The 27451-nt window shown below is 43.5% G+C and overlaps 2 protein-coding genes across 2 annotated transcripts in view; both read left to right on the top strand.

Annotated features, from left to right (window-relative positions):
- The window catches only part of dhfr (dihydrofolate reductase), a 33960-nt gene extending 22073 nt beyond the window's left edge, over positions 1-11887 (top strand). The window contains exons 5-6 of the mRNA XM_073067317.1: positions 8530-8645; positions 10782-11887. Of these exons, the coding sequence (XP_072923418.1) occupies positions 8530-8645; positions 10782-10866 (201 nt within the window). The 3' untranslated portion in view covers positions 10867-11887. The remainder of the gene's footprint in view (positions 1-8529; positions 8646-10781) is intronic.
- Positions 11888-18578: 6691 nt separating this feature from the next.
- Positions 18579-27451, top strand: part of ankrd34bb (ankyrin repeat domain 34Bb) — a 40653-nt gene continuing 31780 nt past the window's right edge. The window contains exon 1 of the mRNA XM_073067335.1: positions 18579-18637. The gene's annotated coding sequence lies outside the window, so the exon portion shown is untranslated. The remainder of the gene's footprint in view (positions 18638-27451) is intronic.

Below are 27451 nucleotides of genomic sequence, written 5' to 3' on the forward strand. Positions count from 1 at the left end.
GCTTCTAATCGAATTGTGGCTTTAATGCTTATAAAAAACATTCATTTCAATGAACCCTTAAAATTGTCTTTTCCCAATTTTCATATTAAGAACATTTTATTTAAATTCCCTGGTTTTTGCATAAAACCATCAGCCAAATGGCTACAAAGGAAAGTGACTTTTAAAGATAAAAGGATTGCATTTTGTAATTTGTTTTCTGTCTATGATCCCTTTGTCCACATCCATGACTAATCACTTTGATGTTCTCTATTGTGCCTTCCATGAGCTGGCTGCCTAATTTAAGCAGTCTATTGGATCGGATTGGTATTGAATTAAAAGATCATTGCATGCAGTCAGACCTTGCTTTTGATGAGGTGAAGGCTGCTCATTTCAAAAGAAATGTATAATTGTCAAGTCATTTGGATTGCAAATGGGCAACAAAGACGGTGTGAGAAAGCATTGTACTCAAAATGCTGGGGGAACTCAGCAGGACAGGCAGCATCCAGTGGAAAAGAGTGAGCAGCCGAGAGCCAAAACATCAACTGGGCACTCTTTTCCAGAGATGCTGCCTGACCTACCGAGTTCCTCCAGCATTTTCCGTGTGTTGCTTTGGATTTCCAGCCTCTGCCCATTTTCTTGTGTTTGTGAGAAAATGACTCTCAGTATTGCAGTGAAAATATTCCCAGTTCCCTACTCCCCATAAATCCTTCTGTCCCTAGTTAGCAACACTACCAGTACTGTATCTCCTGTAAGTGATTTGATGTACAAAAGAATCCGGAGAAATTGAACTTCAGTGCACACAAAATGCTGTTGGAACTCAGCAGGTCAGGCAGCATATATGCAAATGAATAAATGTTTTGGGCCGTGACCCTTCATCGGGACTAGGACTAGGAAGGATGCCAGAGTAAAAAGAGGGGAGAGGAGGGTGATAGGTGAAGCCAGGTGGGTGGGAAAGATCAAGGGCTGGAGAGGAAGGAATTTGACAGGAGGGGGCCCAGGGGAGTGATAGGCAGGTCAGAGTGGGGAATAGAGTCATAGAACATTACGGCACAGAAACAGGCTCTTCAGCCCATCTAGTCCATGCTGAACTATTATCGTGCCTTGTCCCATTGCTCATTTCCTCATCTTCTGCCCCTGAGCTTTAAAGGAAAGACTTTTTTTAAAACATTGATGCCCCATCAAGGGCTATAACTTTGGCTAAACTCTGGTGTTTTAGGAGGAAGGAAGAGAGAAGCATCCATTCTGTATTTTTCTATCTGCAGTGTATAAAAAGTCAAGGAATATTTTATTTTGCCGCAGCAAGTTGTCTTTATTTAAACTGAGTCTACAGTATGGTTATAGAATAATCATGCTTATCCGTGAAGTTTCCTTTTATCTGGATTTGTACAACCTTGAGCAGCCACTTTTGCAGTCAGTCGCCTTTCAATCAAACATTGACAAACAATGAACTCACATACAGCAGCTTTGATTGCAAAGCAGCATCTAAAACCAGCTGGTAAAGCAGTGCTTTAAAACAGAAATTCCAGTCCATCCCAGTGTCCTTCAAAGCCTGATAATGACTCCTCAACAGTGGAAACTACATTTGATTTAGTGTCACACGTGTCAGGAAACAGTGAAAAGCTTGTCTTGTATGTTCGTACAGATCAGATCATTACACAGTGTATTGGGGTAGTGCAAGATAAAATAATAAGGAAGTGTAAAAGCTACAGAGAAAGTGCACAGGAAAAGAGTGAACAGTCGATGCTTCAGGCCGAGACCCTTCAGCAGGACAGGAGAGAAGCTGCACTGCTGGCAAATGATAAACTAGAAGAGGTAAAGTAAAAGTGCTTCATCTTCAGTGTTAGCTCCCCGTAGAGCAGAGACCGAGGGGTACAGGTACTTGGTTCCCTGGAAGTGACAAAACAGGGTGTTGAAGGAATTGTTGGTATGTTCGCCTTCTGTCATTGGACTGAAGATTAAGTACAAGAGTTGGCATGGGTTACACTCTACAAGACGTTGGTAAAGTCCCATGTGAAGTACTGTGTGCCAGTCTAGTGGCCCTGCAGGAAGGATGTCATCAAACTGGAGAGGGTGCAAAAGAAATTTGCAAGGATGTGACCAAGACTGGAGGGCTTGCCAAAAGGATAGGCTGGGGCTGGGACCTTCTTCCCTGGAGTGTAAATAGCCGAAGCCTTTTCCCCAAGGTAGGGGAATTCTAAAACCAGAGGGTACGGTTTAAAATGAGAGTGGAAAGATTTCATCAGGACTTGAGGGTCACCTTTCTCACAGAGTGGTGAATGTTTGCATCTGGAGGAAGTGATACTGGTGAGTACAGTTGCACCATTTAAAAGATAATTTGAATGGAGATGAAATGGAAATGAAAGTCGACTGTACTTCCTAAGAAGGTTGGCGTCATTCAATGTCTGTAGTGAGATGCTGAAGATGTTCTATAGGTCAGTTGTGGAGAGCGCCCTCTTCTTTGTGGTGGCGTGTTGGGGAGGAAGCATTAAGAAGAGGGACGCCTCACGTCTTAATAAGCTGGTAAGGAAGGCGGGCTCTGTCGTGGGCAAAGTACTGGAGAGTTTAACATCGGTAGCTGAGCGAAGGGCGCTGAGTAGGCTACGGTCAATTATGGATAACTCTGAACATCCTCTACATAGCACCATCCAGAGACAGAGAAGCAGTTTCAGTGACAGGTTACTATCGATGCAATGCTCCTCAGACAGGATGAAGAGGTCAATACTCCCCAATGCCATTAGGCTTTACAATTCTACCGCCAGGACTTAAGAACTTTTTAAAAGCTATTATTAATGCTTTTTGAGATGGTGATTTAGATGCATATCATATTTTTTTTTACTGAGTTAAGTATTGTATGTAATTAGTTTTGCTACAACAAGTGTATGGGACATTGGAAAAAAAGTTGAATTTCCCCATGGGGATGAATAAAGTATCTATCTATCTATCTATAAGAAAGGCTTAGACTCTAAGCAGGGGTTCCCAACCTTTTTTATGCCATGGACCCCTGCCATTAACCGAGGGCTCCGTAGATCCCAGGTTGGGAACCCCTGGCTTAGAGGGGTATGGCCCCAATGCAGGCAAATAGGACTAGGCAACTTGGTCAGCTTGGATGTATTGGCCCAGAGGGCTTATTTCTGTGCTGTGTGGCTCTCTGACTCATAACTTCATATTCTACTTCACTGGCTGGGAACGATCTGGAATATTTTGTGTTCGTGAATGGCTGTACACAGATTTATTTTTGCTGTAGTAGTTATTCGTCTTGCTTTTTTTTGGGTTGATGCGGACCTTAGCCTTGACGTGTGGGCCTGGCTGGGACGATTGGCCTGCAGATGCGAACTCAATCTCCCCCTGTGCACAGCTAGAGGGACTCAGCAGGCCAGGCAGCATCTGTGAAAAGGAATAGTCAACGACTTGGGGCATCTCCCAATGCAACAAGCCTCAACCCCCTGCTGAACAAAGATCTTAATGTCATAGGTTGCATAAGGGACCTTCAATTAACCAAAATGTCAGGAGGGGTCAAAAATGACTCATCCAAAAAAAGTTTTGGCGTGGAATGTAGATAGTTTTGTTACTTTAAGTAGGTTTTTTTTTAAATTTACAAGTTGACCTGAAGACCCACTAATGTCTGGGAGTTGATTATAATTTGTTTGAATGCTCTATTAATCTTATGTTTGATAAATGTTTACACCTGTAAAATGGAAACAGCAATGACAAAGAATGGAAGAGCAATGCTACTAATAAAGGTCATTTGTCTGGGAGCCTTCGTGCTTCACCATGGCCTAAAAATGAGAAAGACCAATAAAAAATGAAGTATGAGTCAGAAACCAACAGTCTCCAAGGACATTAATATCAAAGGCTTCACTGCTCTCCATCCCTTTTCAAGGATATCCTGTGTAGGAGTTCAGAGAAAACAAAGATTCTAGATCCTTTTGAAGGCAGCGAGACACCAACTGCTGTTGTTAGCTGCGTCATTGTCCAATTGAGCATAATGTTGCTGGAACTCAGTTTGGTTAATAGATTTCCTTTTGTAGCTCAGAGTTTGATTTTCTAGCAATTAATGGCTGTTGAAGTTTTAATAAATTGTTATTGGGCAAAATACCTCGTTCATTGTGTAATTGAAAAGCTGTTTATTGAAAGCAGTTTTACCGAAGTTCGCTTCTCCGTGGATTGTCACCTTGTCGTGGTGGAGAAGCTTGTGTGGTCCTGAGATCCCGAGAGCGATGCTGTCTGGAGCTATGCTCCTGGTAGGGTCACCCATGGCGGTACAATCCAACCAAGACCTCAACGGTGGAAGAGGCAGACGAAGTTACTTCAAACTCAACGGCTGTGAAAGCGGATGAAGGCGGCAACAAATCCTTCAGCTCCAATCGTCGTGGTTTCCATGCCACTGGAATCAGTTGGTTGATTTGTGAAGTATCGTGCGCTTCTTGGAGTGCCACATCAAGTACACGTTAAACAAATACACACACAGGCGTCTTCACTCTGTGATAGACCAACGGAATGAAGACCATCATCCTCGACCTCGAGGGATAGCCACGATAACAGAAGTTCAGAGTAAAATTTATTACCAGAGTACATACGTACCTCCTCATACACCCGTGATTCTTTTTCCTGCGAACATACTTAGCAAATCTATAGAACAGTAACTGTAAACAGGATCAATGAAAGAGCAAGAGTGGAGAAGACAAACTGCAAATGCAAATAAATAGCAATGAATAACAAGAGAATGAAATTACAAGATAAGGAGTCCTTAATGTGAGATCATTGGTTGTGACAACATCTCAAAAGATGAGCATAGTTATGCTCTTTATTCAAGAGGCTGATGGTTGGGGGGTAGTAGCTTTACTTGAGCCTGGTGGTGCGAGTCCTGAAGCACTTGTACCTTCTATCTGATGACAGCAGCGAGAAAAGAGCACGGCCTGGGCGGTGAGGATCTTTAATGGTGAATACTGCTTTCCTATGACAGCATTTCATGTAGATGTGCTCCGTCGTTTTACTCGTGATGTACTGGGCTGAATCCACTACCTTTTATTGGATTTTCCACTCAAAAGCATTGATGTTCAAATTACAGGCCATAATGTCGCCAGTCAGTCGATACACTCTCCACCGCACATCTATGCAAGTTTGTCAAGGTTTTTGATGTCATGCCAGATCTCCATAATCCATTTCAATGGACTGAATTAGCCATTTCTTATAACCCTCAGGAGGTTTGGTGTGTCCCTGCATAAATGTCCATGAACACACAAGTCCCACTCTCTCTGAGACAACATTCCTCTGTGTGCATTCTGAAACGGGATCCCTGGACTACTACAGAGAAACAGCACCTTACTGCAGTTCAGATAGAAACTGGCCCTCTGGATCTTTGCCAGTTTGCCTGGCACTCCGTGAGCAACTGGAGAATGAGATAGGCGAGTTTTAAAGGCAATTTACAATTTGAATTGGGTGCTATAAACCGAAGTTCAAAGTAAATTTATTATCAAAGTAAATATATATCCCCATGTACAACCTCAAGATTCATTTTATTACAGGCATTCACAGTAAATACCAGAAACACAATAGAACCAATGGGAGCCTACTCAACAGGACAGATAAACAAGCAATGTGCAAAAGACAACAAACTGTGGAAATACAAAAAAAAAACAATAAATAGTAGTAATTATCAAGAATGAGATGAGTTCTTGAAAGTGAGTTTCTGAGAACAGTTCAGTGATGGGGTCTCCTCTGGTTTAGGAACCTAATGGTTGAGGAGTATTAGCTGTTGCTGAAATTGGCGATGCAAGTTCTGAGACTGCTGTACCTCTTTCATAGATAGATAGATAGATACTTTATTCATCCCCATGGGGAAATTCAACTTTTTTCCAATGTCCCATACACTTGTAGCAAAACTAATTACATACAATACAATACCATGATGGCAGCATTGGGAAGAGAGCATGTCCTAGGTGCTGGGGGACCCTAAATGATACCACTAACATGCATGCCATAAAATTTGTTGTGAAATACATTAAAATGATTAGTTTACAATAAGAAATATATTAATTGTGCAAAATGAGAGCAAATTAGTGGCAGAGGGAAAGGAACTGTTCCTAAAACATTAAGTGTGCATATTCCATAAGTCATAGGAGCAGAAATAGGCTATTCAGCTCATTGAGTCTGCTCTGCCATCATTCATGGCTGATTTATTATCTCTCTCAACTCCATTTTCCTGCCTTCTCCCTGTAACCTTTGACCCCTTACTAATCAAGAATCTATCAACCTCCGCTTTAAATATACCCAATGATTTGGTCTCCACAGCCATCTGTGTCAATAAATTCCACCAATTCACCACCCTCTGGCTAACAAAATTCCTCCTTATCTTTGTTCTAAAGGGAGGTCCCTCTATTGTGAGGCTGTGCCCTCTGCTCCTAGACTCCCCCACTATAGGAAACATCTTCTCCATGTCCACTCTATCCAGGTCTTCCAATAGATTTCAGTCATATCTCTCCTGCCCCACACCACCCCATTCTTCTAAACTCCAGTGAGTTCTAGCCCAGAGCTATCAATCATTCTTCATATGTTAACCCATTCATTCCTCAGGATCATTCTTGTGAATCTCGTTTGGATCCTCTCCACTGCCAGCACATAATTTCTCAGGTAAGGCTCCCAATCTCTTTTACCCCCCCTAATTTTCTTTAGAACTTATTCTTCTGCCCACATTCTACCACTCAGCTTATACACAAGGCAATTCACAATGGTTCATTAACCTAACAACCTGCACATTTTTGGGACAAGGAAGGAAACTGGAATCCCTGGGGGAACCTCATCAGTTTGGCTATAACTTGTTCCCAGGATATTCCACTATTGCATACTCCATTTTGAAGGGAACCATGTTTTAACCAGAAACAAGTTTTTAAAAAAACCTGCTGCCCCATTTGTTCTTTAAAACCCCATTATTGACAGAATCCATGCATTCTAAGAATATAACAAAGGCAAGGTTTTGGGGAGTTAGGTTTTGGGGAGTTAGGGTTTGGGGTCAGTGATGTGGAGGGCAGGCTGAGTCTCAGCCTCTGCTCTGCATTTGAAGGTAACCGACATGGACATGGTCAGATGTTGGGTTGGTAGACCAGGAAGGACAACACCTACAATTGTTGGCATGTAATAGGATCAGAGTTTCGTGCGGGCAGGTGGAATGAGGGCCGGTGACCCCCTAGGTATGAAGAGGTCGAGGCCTAGATTTCAGGCCTTCAGCTGTCATAATCGGCAAGTCCTGGGTCGATTGGAAGTCCAGAAATTGAGGCCCCATGCCTTGAGCTTTAAGCCTGCAAAGCTCTGTGTGTCCACTGGGGAAGTTGAAAACCCAATGTCTACAAATCCTCAAGTCTGCTGGAGACCAAAGACTATGTATGCGTGTGGGTGGGTTGGAGGAACGGGGCTTGTTTTGCTACTGTTGCTTTGTCGTTCAGTGTGTTCTGTGCATTGTGCACGTGCTATGTTGGAGCCAGAATGTGTCGCAATGCTTGCAGGCTGGCCCCAGAACATCCTTGGGAGTCTTGGTTGTTAACAAAGTCAGCACATTTCACTGTATGTTTCAGATTTCAGCTGTACATAAATCAGAAGTTGAATGCAACTGGCAGAAGAACTAAAAGCGTGTTCTTTTAGCACCGACAGGTGTAGTAGTGGAGGCAGGTCCAGTCATAATGCTCGACAAAGAGCTTGGTTAGTACCTAAACAGAAAGAACTGGTGAGCCTATGGGAGAAGGTGAAGGAGGGTGATTGGATAGATTGCTCAGCAAGTGGTGGATACAGCCCAGCCCATTGTAGGAAATGACTTCCTCACCATTGAGCACATCTAAATGGAGCATTACCATGAGAAAGCAGCATCCATCATCAAGGAGTCCACCAACCAGGCCATGCCCTCTTCTTGCCGCCACCATTAGGCAGGAGGGACCTAACCCACACCTCCAGGTTCAGGAACAGTTATTACCCTTCAACCATCAGGCTCCTGAACCAGCATGGATAACTCACTCGCTGCAACTCTAAACTGATTCCACGATTTATAGACTCACTTTCAAGGACTCCTGTTCTCTGTATTAGTCAATCAATCAATCAATTAATTCACTATTTGTCGTCTTTTGCACATTGGTTGTTTGTCTTTGCGTAGAGTTTTTCATAAATTGGTATTTCTTTATTTTGCTGTAAATACCTGCAAGAAAATGAAATATTCATACTCTGGGAATAAATATATTTTGACAAATGGAGCTAGTGTGCACTCTGGCCAGGTGGCCTCCCTCCATTCTGTCATTTGCTTCTTGACCAGAATTGGAAATTTATTGTTTGTCAGTTGTTCTGCAAAGCTTCCTAACCAGTTGAATTTGCATAGCTAGCACTATGTTGATGTAAAATGTGAAGAAACGTATATATTCAGATTCCTGTTTACTGAGTTTGTGTTCGATTGAAGTTACCATCTTCACTGTGTATGTGATAGTGGAACGTATAGGACCATGAGTAAATGAAAGCTGGTGGTTGGAAAGAGAGAACCCTTCAGTGATGCTGACTTTAAAACCACTTTTCCAGGAGGCCTTGGAAAGCCCGGCTTCACACCGGCTATTTGTGACTCGTATTCTTCAAGACTTTGAAAGTGATACGTTCATGCCTGAGATAAACTTGAATAAGTTCAAACTGCTTCCTGAGTAAGTAATTCTGTTCCAACACTCAATGTATGATGAAGTCCTCCCAGAAATTCCAGTATCTGAGAGATTGCCGAGTGTGATGATCTAGTTTCAGGGAATCATTATTGTCTCTTGATGTAGGATTGTATCTACGTTCATCTTTACCGATTTCTGATTGTGGTTTTAGACAAGACTGTAAGATACAGGAGCAGGTTAGGCCATTTGGCCCATCAAGTCTGCTCTGCCATTTTATCATGGCTGATCCATTTTCCTCTCAGCCTCAATCTCCTTGCATCCCTTCATGCCCTGACCAATCAAGTATCTATCGATCTCTGCCTTAAATGTACATAAAGACTTAGCCTCCACAGCTGCCTGTGGCAACAAATTCCACGCATGAATAACTCCAAGTTTAGAGTTAGAGATACAGTTACAGAACAATATAGCACGGACAGACCCTTCAACCCATCCAGCACTTGCTGACCACGGTACTCATCCCAATTTCCTGCATTCATTTCATATCCCTTCAATCTGCACTCACCATAAACTTGACCAAGTGCTTTTTATTAAATAATACCATTCCATCTGCTCCAACCACTTCCTCTGCCAGCTCATTGTAGATACTCATCGCTCTCTGTGAAAATAATGCCCTCAAATCCCTGAATTTATGCCCCCTTAGTTTTGGATTCCCATTCCCTGGATAAAAAACTTACTGTCTCTGCTTCTCATATTTTTAAACATATCTGTAAGGTCACCCCTCATTCTCCCACGTTCCATGGAATGCCTGGCCAACCTCTCCCTGTAACTTGCGCCCTCTAGTCCAGGCACCACCCTGTATGTCCCCTCTGCCTTCTTTCCAATTTAACCAAGACTTTGGGTGACCAAAATTACGCATTGCTCCAAGTGTGGCCTCACCAAAGACTTTGACAAACTTGAAAGATTGTCAGAATCTCATTCACAGACATGACTTGCCTACGAGGCAGTTTTAATTAAAACTTACTGCACCAGTTGTAGTGGGGCAGTGCAGGTGTTCCTTCATTTGGTAGCATTCAATCCACAAAAATCGATCCATTTTGCTAAACACATAGCCCGGGAAAATTCAGTGATAACATCTTATCAGAGGCACACATCGCCACGTCTGTTGTTTAAGGGCTTTCTTTTCTCAGGAATCCAAATCTCGGGTCAGACAATTCTCCCTTCCCATAATCCCGAAAGTGACTGTCGGGGGTTGGGGTTGTTATGGGAATGGAGAGAGAGATATCTGATGAGGCACAGGGATTTACTCTGGAGCCACTAGTGCAGGGGCTGAGACCAGTAAGTGGGTGTGTTATCTGGGAAATCAGTAAAAGGTTCTTTCCTTTGGAGGATGATTGAATAACAGTCAGATGTTTTTCCACTGAACTACAAAAGGGCAGTTATGCAATCAAGCACATTTAAATCTTTCTGTTAAGTGCTTCTTTGCAATGAGCTACGGAGAGCAAAATCCAGGTGCTAATTAAAATAAAGATTTAAAGAGCTTTACTTGTCACGTGTACATCAAAACACAGTCCTTCAAATCAAATTAAATCAGTGAGGAATGTGCCGGGCAGCCTGCAAATGTTGCCACGTTTCTGGCGCCAACTTAGCGTGCCCACAACTTACTAACCCCCAACCCATACAGTACTGTGCACAAGTCTTTCCATAAATGTGGCTAGAGTATCTTAAACTTCCGCACAGTACCGTACATCTTTAGAATGTGGGAGGAAACCAGAGCACCTGGAGGAAACCCGTGTGGCCACAGAGAGAACGTACGAACTCCTTACACGCAGAAGCGAGAATCGGACCCCAGTCTTACAGCTGGTGCTGTAAAGCACTGTGCTATTGGGCACCTCTATGTGAAGATTAATGGGAGTTGTGTAGAAACCTGTTCTGTGACCTTGATGTCTTGAAACAACCTCCACAACATTGTTATTTTCAGTAATGCTTCCCTAGGGTAGAAGTATATGAGATGAGCTCCCTTTGTTCTAAAATTTAAAATGGTCTGGCCCCATCGTAGCTGTGTCTCATCGCTGAATGAAGCACTTGGGTCAGTGGTGTTGTGCACTCGATTTTAATTCTACTATTACAATGTTCTGAATACTCTTCTGAATCTTATTAAGGTGCTCTGTGATTTTTACACAGGTTCCCTGATGTACCTACAGGCATTCAGGAGGAGAAAGGGATCCAGTTCAAATACGAAGTGTATGAAAGAATCACCTCTGCGTAGTGGAAAGGAAATCCATGCAGATGTACAGATGAATGGTTGGCATTTCAAAAGTAGCTGAAGTTTTAATTTTTATGGAAATTATTAAGAATGAGTAAAATTCTCTAAGCATCTTGAAGAACAGGAACATTATTTTTGGAGACAGAAAGCATCATTTGATTTCCTCCAGCATTTCCAACTTGGACCATCAGGATTGACCAGCAATGCGACAGAACCAGCCTCGTGGATCTTACAGCCGTATCGAGGGACAACTGACCCTTCATTTCTCTGTCGAGTTTCCTCACCATCTGCAGAGAATCTCCTCAGAAGAGGAGTACGATGGGGTCACATCTATATGTGTCTGGATCCCCAGCAAAATGAGCTTGATGCCAAGTGACAAAGAGTAACCTGTTCAGGTGTCCCACTGTCCTCCAGAGCTCTAACTGCTGATAGGAGCACTTCCACCGCTGTCCACACATCAGCCCGAGCGGGAATATGCCCAAGTTCTCCCATTGCCACAAGATCAGAGTCATGGCAGTCGTGACTGAACAGCTTCGTTAGAGTTCTGATGACAATGTGCCCAAGATCCGCCGTTACCGCTGAGTCGGAGTCACACATTCTGGATAGAACAGCTTTGTTAGCGTTCTGATGGGACTGTACCCAAGATCCGCCGTTACCGCTGAGTCGGAGTCACACACTCTGGATAGAACAGCTTCGTTAGCGTTCTGATGGGACTGTGATCAAGCTCCCCCATGATCACTGGGTCAGTGCCACCCAGTGGGTTTGAACAGCGTCACTTAGAGTTCTGATGGGAATGCCTTCCCTCACCACCAAGGTGTCCCATTCCCACTGGGTCAGTCACGCACACAGGATTGAACAGCTTCGTTGCGAGTTCTTATGGGACTGCTCCCCCGTTGCCACAAGATCAGATTCAAGCTGGCATGAGTTGAGTTCTGGACCAGGTTGACTGCAGCATTTCAAGAAGGCAAGTTGCCATCCTCTTTGGGATAAAGGAATTACTAATAAATCCTGTTCATGCCCTTGGCGTCCTTGTGTCAGGAATTTTGTTTTATTCTCTTACAGTGGAAATCTGTGTCTTGTGGTTGATGTGAAAATAGAGGTGATTTCCCTGACTCTTTTTCCTTTCAAATGAAGTTCCTATGGTTGGATATACAATAACTGTCTGCTCTCTGGCCAGAGCTGTTTTCAGAGACAGCTCCTCACAGCCAGCAGTGAGTTAGTGAGCGTGACCAATTGCATCAGGCAAGGTCAGATAATTGAACAGCAATCGCTCACATATATCTAACTATAAGTGACATTTGTAAAGGGTCTCTGTTTCACTCACCACCTTTTGGCATCATTTACGAATGAAATGGTCAAAGTTTAATTCTGTTCAACCTGCTGCTTTACTGAGAGAGGACAGTAAAATTTATTCAGTGTACATTTATTATCAAAGAATGTATAAGTTATAGAGCCTTGAGATTTGTTTGCTTACAGTAGCCACAAAGCAAGAAACATGGTAAATGGTAGGGCATTGAAGAATGCAGTAGAACAGAGTGATCTAGGAATAACGGTGCATAGTTCCTGAAGGTGGAATCTCATGTGGATAGGATGGTGAAGAAAGCTTTTGGTATGCTGACCTTTATAAATCAGAGCATTGAGTATAGGTGTTGGGACAAAATGTTAAAATTGTACAAGGCATTGGTAAGGCCAAATTTGGAGTATTGTGTACAGTTCTGGTCATCGAATTATAGGAAAGATGTCAACAAAATAGAGAGAGTACAGAGGAGATGTACTAGAATGTTACCTGGGTTTCAGCACCTAAGTTACAGAGAAAGATTGAACAAGTTAGGTCTTTATTCTTTGGAGTGTAGAAGGTTGAGGGGGGACTTGATAGAGTTATTTAAAATTATGAGGGGGATAGATAGAGTTGGCATTGATAGGCTTTTTCCATTGAGAGTAGGGGAGATTCAAACAAGTGACATGAGTTGAGAGTTAGGGGGCAAAAGTTTAGGGGTAACACGAGGGGGAATTACTTTACTCAGAGAGTGGTAGCTGTGTGGAACAAGCTTCCAGTAGAAGTGGTAGAGGCAGGTTCGATATTGTCATTTAAAGTAAAATTGGATAGGTATATGGAAAGGAATGGAGGGTTATGGGCTGAGTGCAGGTCGGTGGGACTAGGTGAGAGTAAGCGTTTGGCATGGACTAAAAGAGCCGAGATGGCCTGTTTCCGTGCTGTAATTGTTATATGGTTATAAGAAAACCGAAAGAGTCCAATTAATTAAAAATAAACGGCCAACGCTTGGTGCGTAAGAGAAAGGGGAGGAGCCACAAATCATGCAAACAATTGAGTGGACAACAACATTCCGAACCACATTGAGTCCTCAGATCTGAACCCCAGACTAGGCCCAAAGCCTCACTTATCGGTTCATCATATTAGCGGGCACAGAGCACAGCAGCCGGGGCAGTCTGCATAGCCTCGGTGTCATGCAGAGAGGGTGAGCAAAATCTGCTCTCACTCTGGATCCCAACACCCTGTCATTTCTGTCTGTCTGTGCCGGTGTTTAAAAAGACCAAACAATGGATTGTATCCGGGGGCCATTGCAACTAAAGGTTCCGGTGCCTAGAAAGGAGGAGTGAATATTGCGGAGAGAGTGAGCGAACTTGGCTCTCGCCCCCCTATCTGGCCCACCGTATAAATTGTCTAAACAGCGGACTCCAGGACCCAGCTGCTGCAAGAGGGCTCGGGGCCAAGATCACACCACCCAGTGACTCACTTTGAATTGACATTCAAAGTTCAAAGTAAATTTATTATTAAAGTACATATACTCAGTGGCCACTTTATTATAGAAACAGAAAACCTACAGCATATACAGGCCTTTCAGCCCACAAAGTTGTGCTGAACATGTCCCTACCTTAGAAATTACTAGGCTTACCTATAGCCCTCTATTTTACTAAGCTCCATGTACCTATCCAAAAGTCTCTTAAAGGACACTATCATATCCGCCTCCATCACCGTTGCTGGCAGCCCATTCCACGCACTCACCACTCTCTGAGTAAAAAAACTTACCCCGACATCTCGTCTGTACCTACTCCTCAGCACCTTAAACCTGTGTCCCCTTGTGGCAACCATTTCAGCCCTGGGGAAAAGCCTCTGACTATCTACACGATCAATGCCTCTCATCATCTTATACACCTCTATCAGGTCACCTCTCATCCTCCGTCACTCAAAGGAGAAAAGGCCAAGTTCACTCAACTTATTTTCATAAGGCATGTTCCCCAATCAAGGCAACATCCTTGTAAATCTCCTCTGCACCCTTTCTATGGCTTCCACATCCTTCCTGTAGCGAGGCGACCAGAACTGAGCACAGTACTCCAAGTGGGGTCTGACCAGGGTCCTATATAGCTGCGATGTTACCTGTCGGCTCCTAAATTCAATTCCACCATTGATGAAGGCCAATACACCGTACACCTTCTTAACCACAGAGCCAACCTGCACAGCTGCTTTGAGCGTCCTATAGACTTGGGCCCCAAGATCCCTCTGATCCTCCACACTGCCAAGAGTCTTACCATTAATACTATATTCTGCCATCATATTTGACGTACCAAAATGAACCACTTCACACTTATCTGGGTTGAATTCCATCTGCCACTTCTCAGCCCAGTTTTGCATCCTATCAATGTCCCGCTGTAATCTCTGACAGCCCTCCACACTATCCACAACACCTCCAACCTTTGTGTCATCAGCAAACTTACTAACCTATTCCTCCACTTCCACATCCAGGTCATTTATAAAAATCACGAAGAGTAAGGGTCCTAGAATAGATTCCTGAGGCACTCCACTCGTGACCAACCTCCATGCAGAATATGACCCGTCTACAACCACTCTTTGCCTTCTGTGGGCAAGCCGGTTCTGGATGCACAAAGCAATGTCTCCTTGGATCCCATGCCTCTTTACCTTCTCAATAAGCCTTGGGGTACCTTATCAGATGCCTTGCTGAAATCCATATACACTACATCTACTGCTCTTCCTTCATCAATGTGTTTAGTCACATCCCCAAAAAATTCAATCAGGCTCGTAAGGCATGATCTGCCTTTGATAAAGTCATGCTGACTACTCCTAATCATATACCTCCTGTACCTAACAAGTGGCCACTGGGTGAATATTTGTGGTCTGCTGCTGTGGCCCATCCACTTCAAGATTTGATGTGTTGTGCATTCAAAGATGCTGTTCTGCACACCACTGTGTAACACATGATTATTTGAGTTGCTAACACGTTTCTGTCAGCTTGGACCAGTCTGGCCATTCCCTGCTCTCATTAACAAGGCATTTTTGCCCACAGAAATACCACTTACTGGATTTTTTTTTGTCTTTCACACCATTCTTCTAGAGACTGTTGAGCATGAAATTCCAGAAGATCAACCTTTTTTATGCCATGGACCAATAGCATTAAGCAAGGATTCTGTGAAGCCCAGGTTGGAAATACCTGTTCTAGGGACTGTTGCGTGTGAAAATCCCAGGATATCAGCAGTTTCTGTGATACTCAAATCACCCCATCTGGCACCAGCAATGATTTCTCAATCAAAGTCACTTGGATCACATTTCTTCCCCATTCTGTGTTTGGTCTGAACAACAACTGAACCTCTTGACCGTGTTTGCATGCTTTCATGCGTTAAGTTTCTGCCACATGACTGGCTAACTAGATATATGGATTAACAAGCAGGTGTGACCACTGAATGTACCTTCGGGCTGAGGAGCTGGGAGAACTTCCCACTGTGAACTTGTAACTTTCATTCTCCTCACTTTACTGGGTTACACAGTTTGTATCATCAGTGAAATGTATGAAGCAGTCCTTCACATCCATAAAATCTGGAAAAGATGAAAAAATGTCTTAAATGTTTTATGAGGATAGGATGAGTGAGCTCAGACTTTTCTCTTTGGAGTGATGGAGGATAAGAGGTGACGACAGAGACGCACTAATGATAAGCATAGATCAAGTGGACAACGGGCGCCTTTTACTCAGAGCAGAAATGTAAATATGAGAGGACATCCTTTAAGGTGATTGGCGAAAAGTGTAAGGGGCATGACAGAGCAACAGGCACTCAGCAGGCCAGGCAGCATCTGTGGAAAAAAGGGCAATCGACATTTTGGGTTGAGACCCTTTGGCAGGATTGGAGAGAAAAAAGATGAGTAGATTTAAAAGGTGCGGGAGGGGAGAGAGGTGGGGAGCTGGATCAGTGAAACCAGAAGGGGGAGGGATGAAGTAAAGAGCTGGGAAGTTGGTGAAAGAGACACAGGGCTGGAGATGATGGATTCTGATAGGAGAGGACAGAAGGTCATGGAAGAAAGAAGGGGGAAGGAACACCGAGGGAGACTATGGACAAGCAGGGAGCTAAGGTGAGAGAATAGTGATGGGGGGGGGGGGGGGCAGCATTACTGAATGTTCATGCCATCAGGTTGGAGGCTACCCAAACAGAATATAAGGTGTTGTTCCTCCAACCTGAGTGTGGCCTCATTGCAACAGTGAAGGAGCCCATGGATTGACATATGGGAACGGGAAGTGGAATTAAAATGGGCGGCCTCTGGGAGATCCTGCACCTTCTGGCAGAGCATAGATTCTCGAAAAAGCTGTCTCACAATCTACGTCTAGTGTCACTGACATACAGGAGGCCACACCAGGAGCACTGGACACTGTTGGTGACCCCAAGAGACTCACAGGTGAAGTGTTGCCTCACCTGCAAGGACTGTTTGGGGCCCTGAATGATAGGGAGAGAGGAGGTGTAGGGGTAGTTGTAGCAATTGTTCTGCTTGCAAGGATAAGTGCCAGGAGGGAGATCGGTGGGGAGGGACAAGTGGACAAGGGATTTGCGTAGGGAACAACCCTGCAGAAAGTGAAGAGAAGGGAAAGATGTCAGAGGTAGATTTTATACATTGACAGTGGTGAGTGAATGGAATACACTGCTGGGCCAGTTGATAGAGACAGGTACATTTGGGACATTGAGATATGAAAGAAAAATGGAGGCCACTGTGGGAGGAGAGGGTAGATTGATCTTTGTAGTCAGTTAAAAGATTGACACAACATAATGAGCTTAGGGGCCTGTACTATTCTATGTTCTAAACACACCCAGTAACTTGGCCTCAACAGCCATCTGTGGCAATGAATTCCATTGACACCTGACCAACAAAATGAGGGTGGAAATGGAGGCAGGTATTGTGCTTGGGACTGACTTAAGGTGAGTTTGCAGAGGAATAAAGCTGTGGATAACATTCACCCTGGAGCCAGAATGCAGCAAATAATTCCATGCTAATTGTGGAATCCTATTCTGAAAAATCTGGCTGATCTGTCTGGCCAAAGAATATGTGAACTTCCTTTAAAGGCTTGTGTGAGGAGCATCTGATGGCTTTGGGTCTCTGCTCACTGGAATTCAGAAGAATGAGGGGAGATCTCATTGAAACTTACCAAATGTTGAAAGGCTGAGATAGAGTGGATGTGGAGAAGATGTTTCCTATGGTGTGGGAGTCTAACACAAGAGGACACATCCTCAAAATAGAGGGACATCTATTTAAAACAGAGATGAAGTGGAATTTCTTTAGCCGGAGAGTGATGAATCTGGATTTTATTGCCACAGGTGGCTGTGGAGGCCAAGTCATTTGGTATGTTTAAGGCAGAACTTTATAGATTCTTGATGAGGCAGAGAATGAATGGATACAGGAAGAAGACAGGAGATTGGGGCTGAGAGGGAAATGAATCTGTCATAATGAGATGGGCCTATTGGCCTAATTCTACAACAATGTCTCATGGTCTTAAAAGATAATCAATATTAACTAAGGTCTTGGATATGAAGAGTATTGCATTTAAGAGACGATCAAGCATATGAGAGTCATAGAGAAGGACAGAACAGAAGCAGGCCCTTTGGCCCATCTAGTTCATGCCGAAACCAACCAGCACCAGGTCCATAGCCCTCCGTACCCCTACTATCCATGTACCTATCCAAACATCCTTTAAACTTTGAAATCAAGCTCGTTTGCACCACTTGCGCTGGCAGCTCATTCCACACCCTCACAGCACTCTGACTAAAAAAAGTTTCCCCTCATGTTCCCCTTAAACTTCTCACCTTTCACCCTTAACCCATGACCTCCAGTTGTAGTCCCACCCAACCTCAGTGAAAAAGTCCTGCTTGCATTTACCCTATCTATACCCCTCATTTTGAGTAAGAGGAGGGCAATGGTAACAGAGCAATAAGGTTATTTGGGTAAATCATAAAGACAGTCATGTCGTTATGCTGTGTATCCAAATGTTATAAATGCCATCGTTCTTCGCCTTCCTCACAGCATCCATGCACAATTTCCCAGAAACGCTCCACTCCCAAAACGCACAGAAGGAGAGGTGTGAAAACGGAGAGGGAGAGGTGAGCTCGGGAGGAAAATGAAGGGGAAGAGAATCTGCAGGAGAGCTAGATTTCAAGAACACTTTAATTTCAACACCACCCACCACCACTGTCTGCTTCCCGTCACTTGTCAAGCTGTGGAAATAAAGTGACCTTTAATTAATATTCAAATAGCCCGAAATGTCAAGCCCAGTATTGACTGAGTGGGGAGAAAAATGTTTCTGAGTGGTTTAATCTGCCAGCTGTCCTATTTTGGTGTATCAGTCAATGTAATCGTTTAAATTCCTGACAGATTATATTTGCACCCATTTGAAATGGGTTAGTGCTGTAGTAAAATGATGCCGACGAGAATTTAGTGCACAAAGACGCCCCAATACTCTAAAAGCACTGACTGAAGCATCTTAAGGTGAGTAATAAATGTATTTCATTTCAGGCATGTATATTTGATTAGTGTTTTTGCATATATTTAATTGATCCCTGTTTGTGGTTCACATTTGTGTTTATAATCCACATTTATCTGATCATGTTGCTTTATGAGCGTTCCTGTAGGATCACTTCATTTGCCCAGAAGTGTCCATATTTATGTGTTGACTGTTCCTGTGCATTTGGTTGCTAATTGCTCAGGCACGTTTATTTCTTCTGAGTTCAGAGAAACAGCAACCAGAGAGAAGTGAACTCTGAGGAGTCATCTTTCTGTGTAAAGAGGGAATTTCCAATCATTAAAGACCAGGGTGAGATTTAAAGCAGATTTCTTTTTGAGGAAACAATGTGTGTTGCAACTGCAAACTGTTCACATTTTTTTTTAAACGCAACAAACTAGACTCATTCTCTTGGTCTTTTTCTTGCAATTAGTTTTACGTTTTGGAGTTACAAAACATAGCAATCTGATTTAATGCTTACAATGTTCAGTTCCCTTTCTATTTATGTAAAATATACTCATTAGCCACTTAATTAAGTACCTGCTTGTTAATGCAAATATCTAATTAGCCAATCATATGGTAGCAACTCAATGAATAAAAGCATGCAGACATGGTCAAAAGGTTCAGTTGTTGTTGAGACCAAACATCAAAATGGGGATGGAATGTGATCTAAGTGACTTTGTCTGTGGAATAATTGTTGGTGCCAGATGGGGTGGTTTGAGTATCTCAGGAACTGCTGATCTCCTGGGATTTTCATGCACAACTGTCTCTAGAGTTTACAGAGATGGTGCGAGAAACAAAAGCATTCACTGAGTGGCTGTTCTCTGGGTAATGAGAGAGAACAGAGGAGAATGGTCAGACCGGTTCCACCTGACAGGAAGGTGACAGTAACTCAAATAACCATGGTTACAACAGTGGTGTGCAGAAGAGCGTCTCTGAACACACAACACGTACAGCAGTAGAAGTCCGCAAGCATACACTGAGTGGCCTCTCTATTAAGTACAGGGGGTACCTAATAATGTGGCCACTGAATGTTTCAAGTTGTTCAGCGATTCAATCTTCAGAATGCTGCCCACATATATTTCTGTTCTTTGAAACTGTAATTACAATACTCATATCTCACAAAATAAGAAAAAATTAGCCAAGGTACCATTCAAAGCTACTCTGATATAATAGATTGGGTTGTAATCTCCACAATTCCCTTCTGAAGTAAGTCGCTGGCTGTGTAGTCTAGCAATTCAAATTAACATTGAAATTTCAGATAAAAAGGAGTCCATTCATCTCAATTTAAAATCAAGATTCAATTCAGATAGTTATTCAAGTTCAGAAATAAATGTATTATCAAAGGGCATGTACGTTACCATATTCTACCTTGAGATTCACTTTCTTCATGTTCAAATAAATACAACAGAATTTTATGAAAAACGATACATTAACAAAGACTGACAAACGGCTGATGTGCAAAAGGAGGCAACTGTGCAAAAACTGAACTGAATAGTAGGTTCAACAGTTTGGAAAAGTGAGGATAAAGAAAACATAGAACATAGAAATCTACAGCACGCTACCCTGGACCTCCATCAGTTTGCCTATCGCACCAACAGGTCAACAGAGGATGCCATCTCCATGGCACTTCACTCTGCCCTGACCCACCCGGGCAGCCCCAACTCTTACGTCAGAATGCTGTTCATTGACTTTAGTTCGGCATTCAATACTGTGACCCCCTCCAAACTGAATTCCAAACTTTGCCAGCTTGGTATCAGCTCACCCCTCTACAATTTGACCTTGGACTTTCTGACTAACAGACCCCAATCTGTTAAGTTAGACAACCTCTCCTCCTCCACTCTCACCCTGAACACCGGCGTGCCTCAAGGCTGTGTGCTGAACCCTCTTCTGTACTCCCTTTTCACCTATGACTGCGTTCCTGTACATGGTTCTAGCCCCATAATCAAGTTCACAGACGACACCACGGTGGTTGGCCTGATCAGAGGGGATGACGAGACGGCCTACAGGGATGAGGTCCAGCACCGGGCTGTGCGGTGTGCCGAAAGCAACTTGGCCCTTAACACCCAGAAGACCAAGGAGATCATTGTGGACTTCAGGCATGCTAGGAGCCACACTGACATCCCCATCTACATCAACGGAGCTGTAGTGGAGTGTGTATCAAGCTTCAAATTCCTTGGTGTCCACATTTCCGAGGATCTCACCTGGTCCCTGAATTCCTCCATCCTGATCAAAAAGCAGCGCCTTTATTTCCTGCGGAGCATCAAGAAAGCTCACTTCTGTATAAGGATACTGATGGACTTTTACCGCTGTACCATTGAGAGCATGCTCACTAACTACATCTCAGTGTGGTATGGCAATTGTCCCGTATCGGACTGCAAAGCATTCCAGCATGTGGTGAAAACTGCCCAGCGGATTATCGGCACCCATTTGCCCACCATTGAGAACATCTACCATAAACGCTGCCTGGGCAGGGCAAAAAGCATTATCAAGGATGCATCTCACACTAACCGTGGACTTTTTAGTCTCCTCCCATCCGGTAGGCGCTACAGGAGCCTCCGCTCCCACACCAGCAGGCTCAGGAAGAGCTTCATCCCTGAGGCTGTGACCCTGCTGAACCTCACATCACAGCGCTAAGCAGTATTGCACTCATATTGTACTGTCTCAGTACTTTTATATTTGTGTGCTGTAGCACTTACTTTTTATTCGCAGTTATTTTGTAAAAAACACTATTTGCATTTCTGGTTAGAGGCTAACTGCATTTCATTGGCTTTGTATCTGTACTTGACACAATGACAATAAAGTTGAATCTAATCTAATCTAATTACAGGCACAATGTTGTGCCAACCATGTAACCTACTCTAGAATCTGCCTAGAATTTCCCTACTGCAAAGCCCTCTTTTCTTAAGCCCTGCGTACCTATCTATGAGTCTCTAAAAGACCCTATTGTATCTGCTTCCACCACCGTCTCAGGCAGTGCATTCCATGCACCAACCACTCTCTTGTGTGGAAAACTTACCTCTGTCATCCTCCTCGTATGCTCTTCCAAGCGCCTTAAAACTATGCCCCCTCGTGTTAGCGATTTCAGCCCTGGGAAAAAGCCTCTGGTTATCCACATGATCAATGGGGAAAAGATAGAAGAGAAAGAGTGCAGGAGAGGTTACAAAAGACTCCAAAACAAATAAAAATACCAAGTTCAGGAAGAGATGAGAATTTAACTTCTGGTAACATGAGGGCAAGATTGAAAAGGGTGATGAATACAGGACGGACGGTGTTGTACCTGAATGCTTGCTGTGTACAGAGTGATCTTGTAGCACAGTTAAAGATTGGAATTCATTTCGAGAGGACAAGGGTATAAAAGCAAGGATGTAATGCCGGGGTCAGACAGCACATGGAGTATTGGGAGCAGTTTTGGGCCCTTTATCTATGAAAGGATGTGCTGGCGTTGGAGAGGGTCCAAGGAAGATTCACGAGAATGATCCCGGGAATGAAAGGATGAATGTACAAAGAGCATTTGATAGGTCTGGGTCTGGACTTGCTGGACTTTAGAAGAATGAGGGGGGGTCTCATTGAGACCTACAAAATATTGAAAAGTCTAGATAGAGTGCATGTGGAGAGGATGTGGGGAGTCTTAAGACCAAAGGGCACAGCCTCCGAATACAAGGATGTCCCTTTAAAACAGATGAACAGAAATTTCATTAGCAAAATGGGCATGAATCTGTGTAATTCATTGTCACTGACGGCTGTGGAGGCCAAGTCATTGGGTGTATTTAAAGTGGAGGTCAAAAGGTTCTTCATTAATAAGGGTTTGTGGGTTACAGGGAGAAGGCAGGAGATTGAGATTGAGAGGGGTAATAAATCAGCCAAGATGGAATGGTGGAGCAGACTGAGTGGGCCGAATGGCCTAATTCTACTCTTTATGTCTTATGATCTTGCAGAATAGTCTCACAAAATGGAGGTCTCTGTTCCTTCTGCCACCCAACAAGAACAAAGGCACTTAGTTTGTCTACTTTCACTGTCCTTATCTCATTTCAGGGAAATGTTTACTTCCATAATTTAATTTTTTTATGGTCAACAATGCTGCCTGACCTGCTGAGTTCCTCCAGCATTTGTGTGTGTGTGTGTGTGTGTTGCTTTTTAATAAAAAGTTCCTTAACAGTGTAACACACACAAAATGCTGGTGGAACACAGCAGGCCAGGCAGCATCTATAAGGAGAAGCACTATCGACGTTTCGGGCCGAGACCCTTTGTCAGGACTCAGTGCTTCTCCTTATAGATGCTGCCTGGCCTGCTGTGTTCCACCAGCATTTTGTGTGTGTTGTTGTTTGAATTTCCAGCATTTGCAGATTTCATCGTGTTTGTCCTTAACAGTGTATTTGTTAAGTTTTAAGTCAAAGAAAACGTCATGTCATTGAACAACATCAAGTTCACTGATCTTACCTGGAATGGAATGTGACCTCGTGTATGACTGATCTTAAGACAGAATCCTTCAGTCTGTTTTCTATTGCATAATGTAACTCTGAATGCAGTGAGGTGCTTTAAAAACAATATGCCATTTTTATAAACTGCAATAAGTTATATAAGTAAGTAGCATTTACCAGGAATGTGCCATCATCGTTCAATTTAATTCATTTGCTTTTATTTATAGGGCAAAATTTAACATCATGTTGCATTTGCAATTTTTGACACAGGGCTCCACATCACAGAAACAAGCCATTCAGCCCATCTGGTCTGTGCTGACCTATTAATCTCCCGAGTCCCAACGGCTAGCAGCTGGACCATAGCCCTCCATAATTCACTCATCCGTATGCTTACCTAAACTTCTCTTAAATGTTGAAATCAAACCTGCATCCACCACTCGTGCTAGCGACTCGTTCCACACTCTCACAACAGTGAAGGAGTTCTGCTCAGGGTTCCCTTCAACATCTCACCTTTCACCCCTAACCTATGACCTCTAGTTCAGGTCTCACCCAACCTCAGTGGAAAAACCCTGCTTGCATTTACCTCATCTGTACTCCTCATTTGATAACCAGAGTTAACTACCACTTTACCAGAGTTGCCATTAGATCACCCAAGGCCTATCGCCTTGAATACCTGTCCTGATTTCTTCGTTTATTTTTGAAATCAGATAATGTTACATTGATAACGTAATAGCATTCTGACTATCATTTTAGGTATCAGATGCTAAATATAAGCAGGCTTTTTCCACAAAGTCTGGCAGAGACTAGAGCTTGAGGTCATGGGTTAAGGGTGAAAGGTGAAATGTTTAAGGGGAACTTGATTGAGGGGGAGCTTCTTCACTCAGAAGGTAGTGAGTGTGGAATGAGCTGACATCAGAAGTGGTGGATGTGGGTTCAATTTCAACATTTAAGAGAAATTCGGATAGGCATATGGGTGAGAGGTGGTATGGAGGGCAACGGTCTGAATGAATGTCAATGGGACGAGGCCAGTTAATAGCTCAGCATGGAGTAGATGGAGCCAAAGGGTCTGTTTCTGTATTGTTGTGTTCTACAACTATTTTCAAAATTATTACCATTTGTTACAGATTAGTTTCAAAGTAAATATGAAAAAAGATAGGTCTGGGCTACGGCTTGAGATTCTGTATTGGAGAAAGGCCAGTTTTGATGGTATCTGGCAAGTGTGGATTGGAACTGGCTATTTTCTGGCAAAGCTGTACTTGGTAAGTGGAAGGCCTCAAAAGTGAAACTTTGAGAGAACAAAGCTTGTATGTGCCTGTGAAAATCATGGAACTCCCTCCCTAACGGCACTGTGGGTGCACCTACACCTCAGGGACTGCAGCAGTTCAAGAAGGCAGCTCATCACCACCTTCTCAAGGGAAACTAGGGATGGGAAAAAAATGTTAGCTTAGCTGGTGACACCCATAAAATGAATAAATATACAGATATTGAAGTACAATACTTGTTAACAAAAAGGAGGTGTACAGCAGGTATAGGCAGGTAGGAACAAATGAGGTGCTCATGGAGTATAAGAAATGCAAGAGAACACTTAGGAAAGAAATTAGGAGGGCTAAACGAAGGCATGAGGTTGCCCTAGCAGACAAGGTGAAGGAGGATCCTAAGGGATTCTACAGATATGGTAAATAATAAAAGGAGTGCATGGGACAAAATTGGTCCTCTGGAAGACCAGAATGGTAATTTATGCGTGGAGCCAAGAGAGATGGGGAGATCTTAAATGGATCTTTTGCATCAGTATTTACTTGCAAGATGAACACAGAGCCTATAGAAATGAGGCAAAGCAGCAGTGCGGTCATGGACCCTATACAGATTACAGAAGAGGAGGTGTTTGCTGTCTTGAGGCAAATTAGGATGGATAAATCCCCAGGGTTTAACAAGGTGTTCTCTCAGACCCTGTGGGAGCTATGCAACTATTACAGGGGCGCTAGCAGAGATCGTTATATCATCCTTAGCCCTCTCTGAGGATTGTATGTTTCTATATTTTGATGGACGTGTGACAAATAAACCTCATCTTTAATAATCTTCTGTAGTGCGACTGACTGATAGCACCGCAGAGGCTGCCACTGGATAATGATCTAAGCTTTTTTGACGGGATCATCGCTGACTCCTGATGTAACCTGACTAGAATGAAGTTTTCTAAAAATTGCACAGCAGCTTAGATGCCTGTCATTTCCAGTAGAGCTGATAATTTGGGAGTTTCTGCCGGTAGTACCTTCCAGCCGCTTGATATTGTGCTATGGACCTACAGTGGGCAAACAATCCAGTTACCTGAACATCAGATTCTGATCCAGAGTGGTGTGCGAGAGGCAGATCTCAGAACGCTCCATGAACATTAACTTATTGTTCACCTTTGGCCCTACTTATTTTTATAACTATTAGTAATTTTTTAATGTCTTGCACTGTGCTAGTGGCAGAGCGGAGATACCAAAGGAGGCGTAAGAAGCTCCTTCCCTCCACTCAACACCCTCTATGCCCGCTTTGAGAGGGAGAACACAACTACAGCTGTGAAGATCCCTGCTGCGCCTGATGACCCTGTGATCTCCGTCTCAGAACTTGATGTTAGGCTGTCTTTAAACAGAGTGAACCCTCGCAAGGTGGAAGGTCCCGATGGAGTACCTGGTAAGGCTCTGAAAACCTGTGCCAACCAACTAGCGGGAGTATTCAAGGACATTTTCAACCTCTCACTGCTACAGGCGGAAGTTCCCGCTTGCTTCAAAAAGGCAACAATTATACCAGTGCCTAAGAAGAATAATGTGAGCTGCCTTAATGACTATTGCCCGGTAGCACTCACATCTACAGTGATGAAACACTTTGAGAGGTTAATCATGACTAGACTGAACTCCTGCCTCAGCAAGGATCTGGACCCTTTGCAATTTGCCTATCGCCACAATAGGTCAATGGCAGACTCACTCTCCATAGCTCTTCACACAGCTTTAGACCACTTAGACAACACCAACACCTATATCAGAATGCTGCTTATCAACTATAGCTCAGCATTTGATACCATCATTCCCACAATCCTGATTGAGAAGGTACAGAACCTGGGCCTCTATACCTCCCTCTGCAATTGGGTCCTCGACTTCCTAACCGGAAGACCACAATCTGTGCAGACTGGTGATAATATTTCCTCCTCGCTGACTATCAACACTGGTGCACCTCAGGGGTGTGTGCTTAGCCCACTGATCTATTCTCTCTGTACTCATGACTGTGTGGCTAGGCATAGCTCAAATACCATCTATAAATGTGTTGATACAACCATTGTTGGTACAATCTCAGGTGGTGACAAGAGGGTGTACAGGAGTGAGATATACCAACTAGTGGAGTGGTGTCACAGCAATAACCTGGGACTCAACGTCAGTAAGACGAAAGAGCTGATTGTGGACTTCAGGAAGGGTAAGACAAAGAAACACATACCAATCCTCATAGAGGGATCAGAAGTGGAGAGAGTGAGCAGTTTCAAATTCCTCGGTGTCAAGATATCTGGGGACCTAACCTGGTCCCAACATATCGATGCAGTTATAAAGAAGGCAAGGCAGTGACTATACTTCATTAGGAGTTTGAAGAGATTTGGTATGTCAACAAAAACACTCAAAAATTTCTATAGATGTACCATAGAAAGCATTCTGATAGATTGCATCACTGTCTGGTATGGGGGGGCGAGGTGTTGCTACTGCACAGGACTGAAAGAAGCTGCAGAGGGCTGTAAATTTAGTCAGCTCCATCTTGGGTACTAGACTACAAAGTACCTAGGACAACTTCAAGGAGCGGTGTCTCAGAATGGCAGCATCCATTATTAAGGACCTCCAGCACCCAGGACATGCCCTTTTCTCACTGTTACCATCAGGTAGGAGGTACAGAAGCCTGAAGACAAACACTCAGCGATTTAGGAACAGCTTCTTCCTCTCTGCCATCTGATTCCTAAATGGATATTGAACTGTTAAACACTACCTCACTTTTTAAATATATATTATTTCTGGGTTTTTTGCATGATTTTTAATCTAGTCAATGAAATCTATTTATTTATTTATTTTCTTCTATTTTACGTATTGTATTGAACTGCTGCTGCTAAGTTAGCAAATTTCATGACACAAGCCAGTGATAATAAACCTGATTCTGATTCTAATGCACCAGCCTGTAGGTCACCCTCGGGCAAGGTGTAGCACCTGCTTAGCACCCCCCCCCCCGTGAAGCCAGGGGCACGTGAATCCATGGGAGCAGGTGGTGGATGGTCATATGAGCAGCTGGTGCATATCACAAGTCCTGGTTATGTGATCACTGACGCCAGGCAGACAATCTCTGGAGTATTGATAATGGCTGGGGACACCC

Source organism: Hemitrygon akajei, chromosome 2, assembly GCF_048418815.1.
Source record: "Hemitrygon akajei chromosome 2, sHemAka1.3, whole genome shotgun sequence".
Classification (NCBI taxonomy): domain Eukaryota; kingdom Metazoa; phylum Chordata; class Chondrichthyes; order Myliobatiformes; family Dasyatidae; genus Hemitrygon; species Hemitrygon akajei.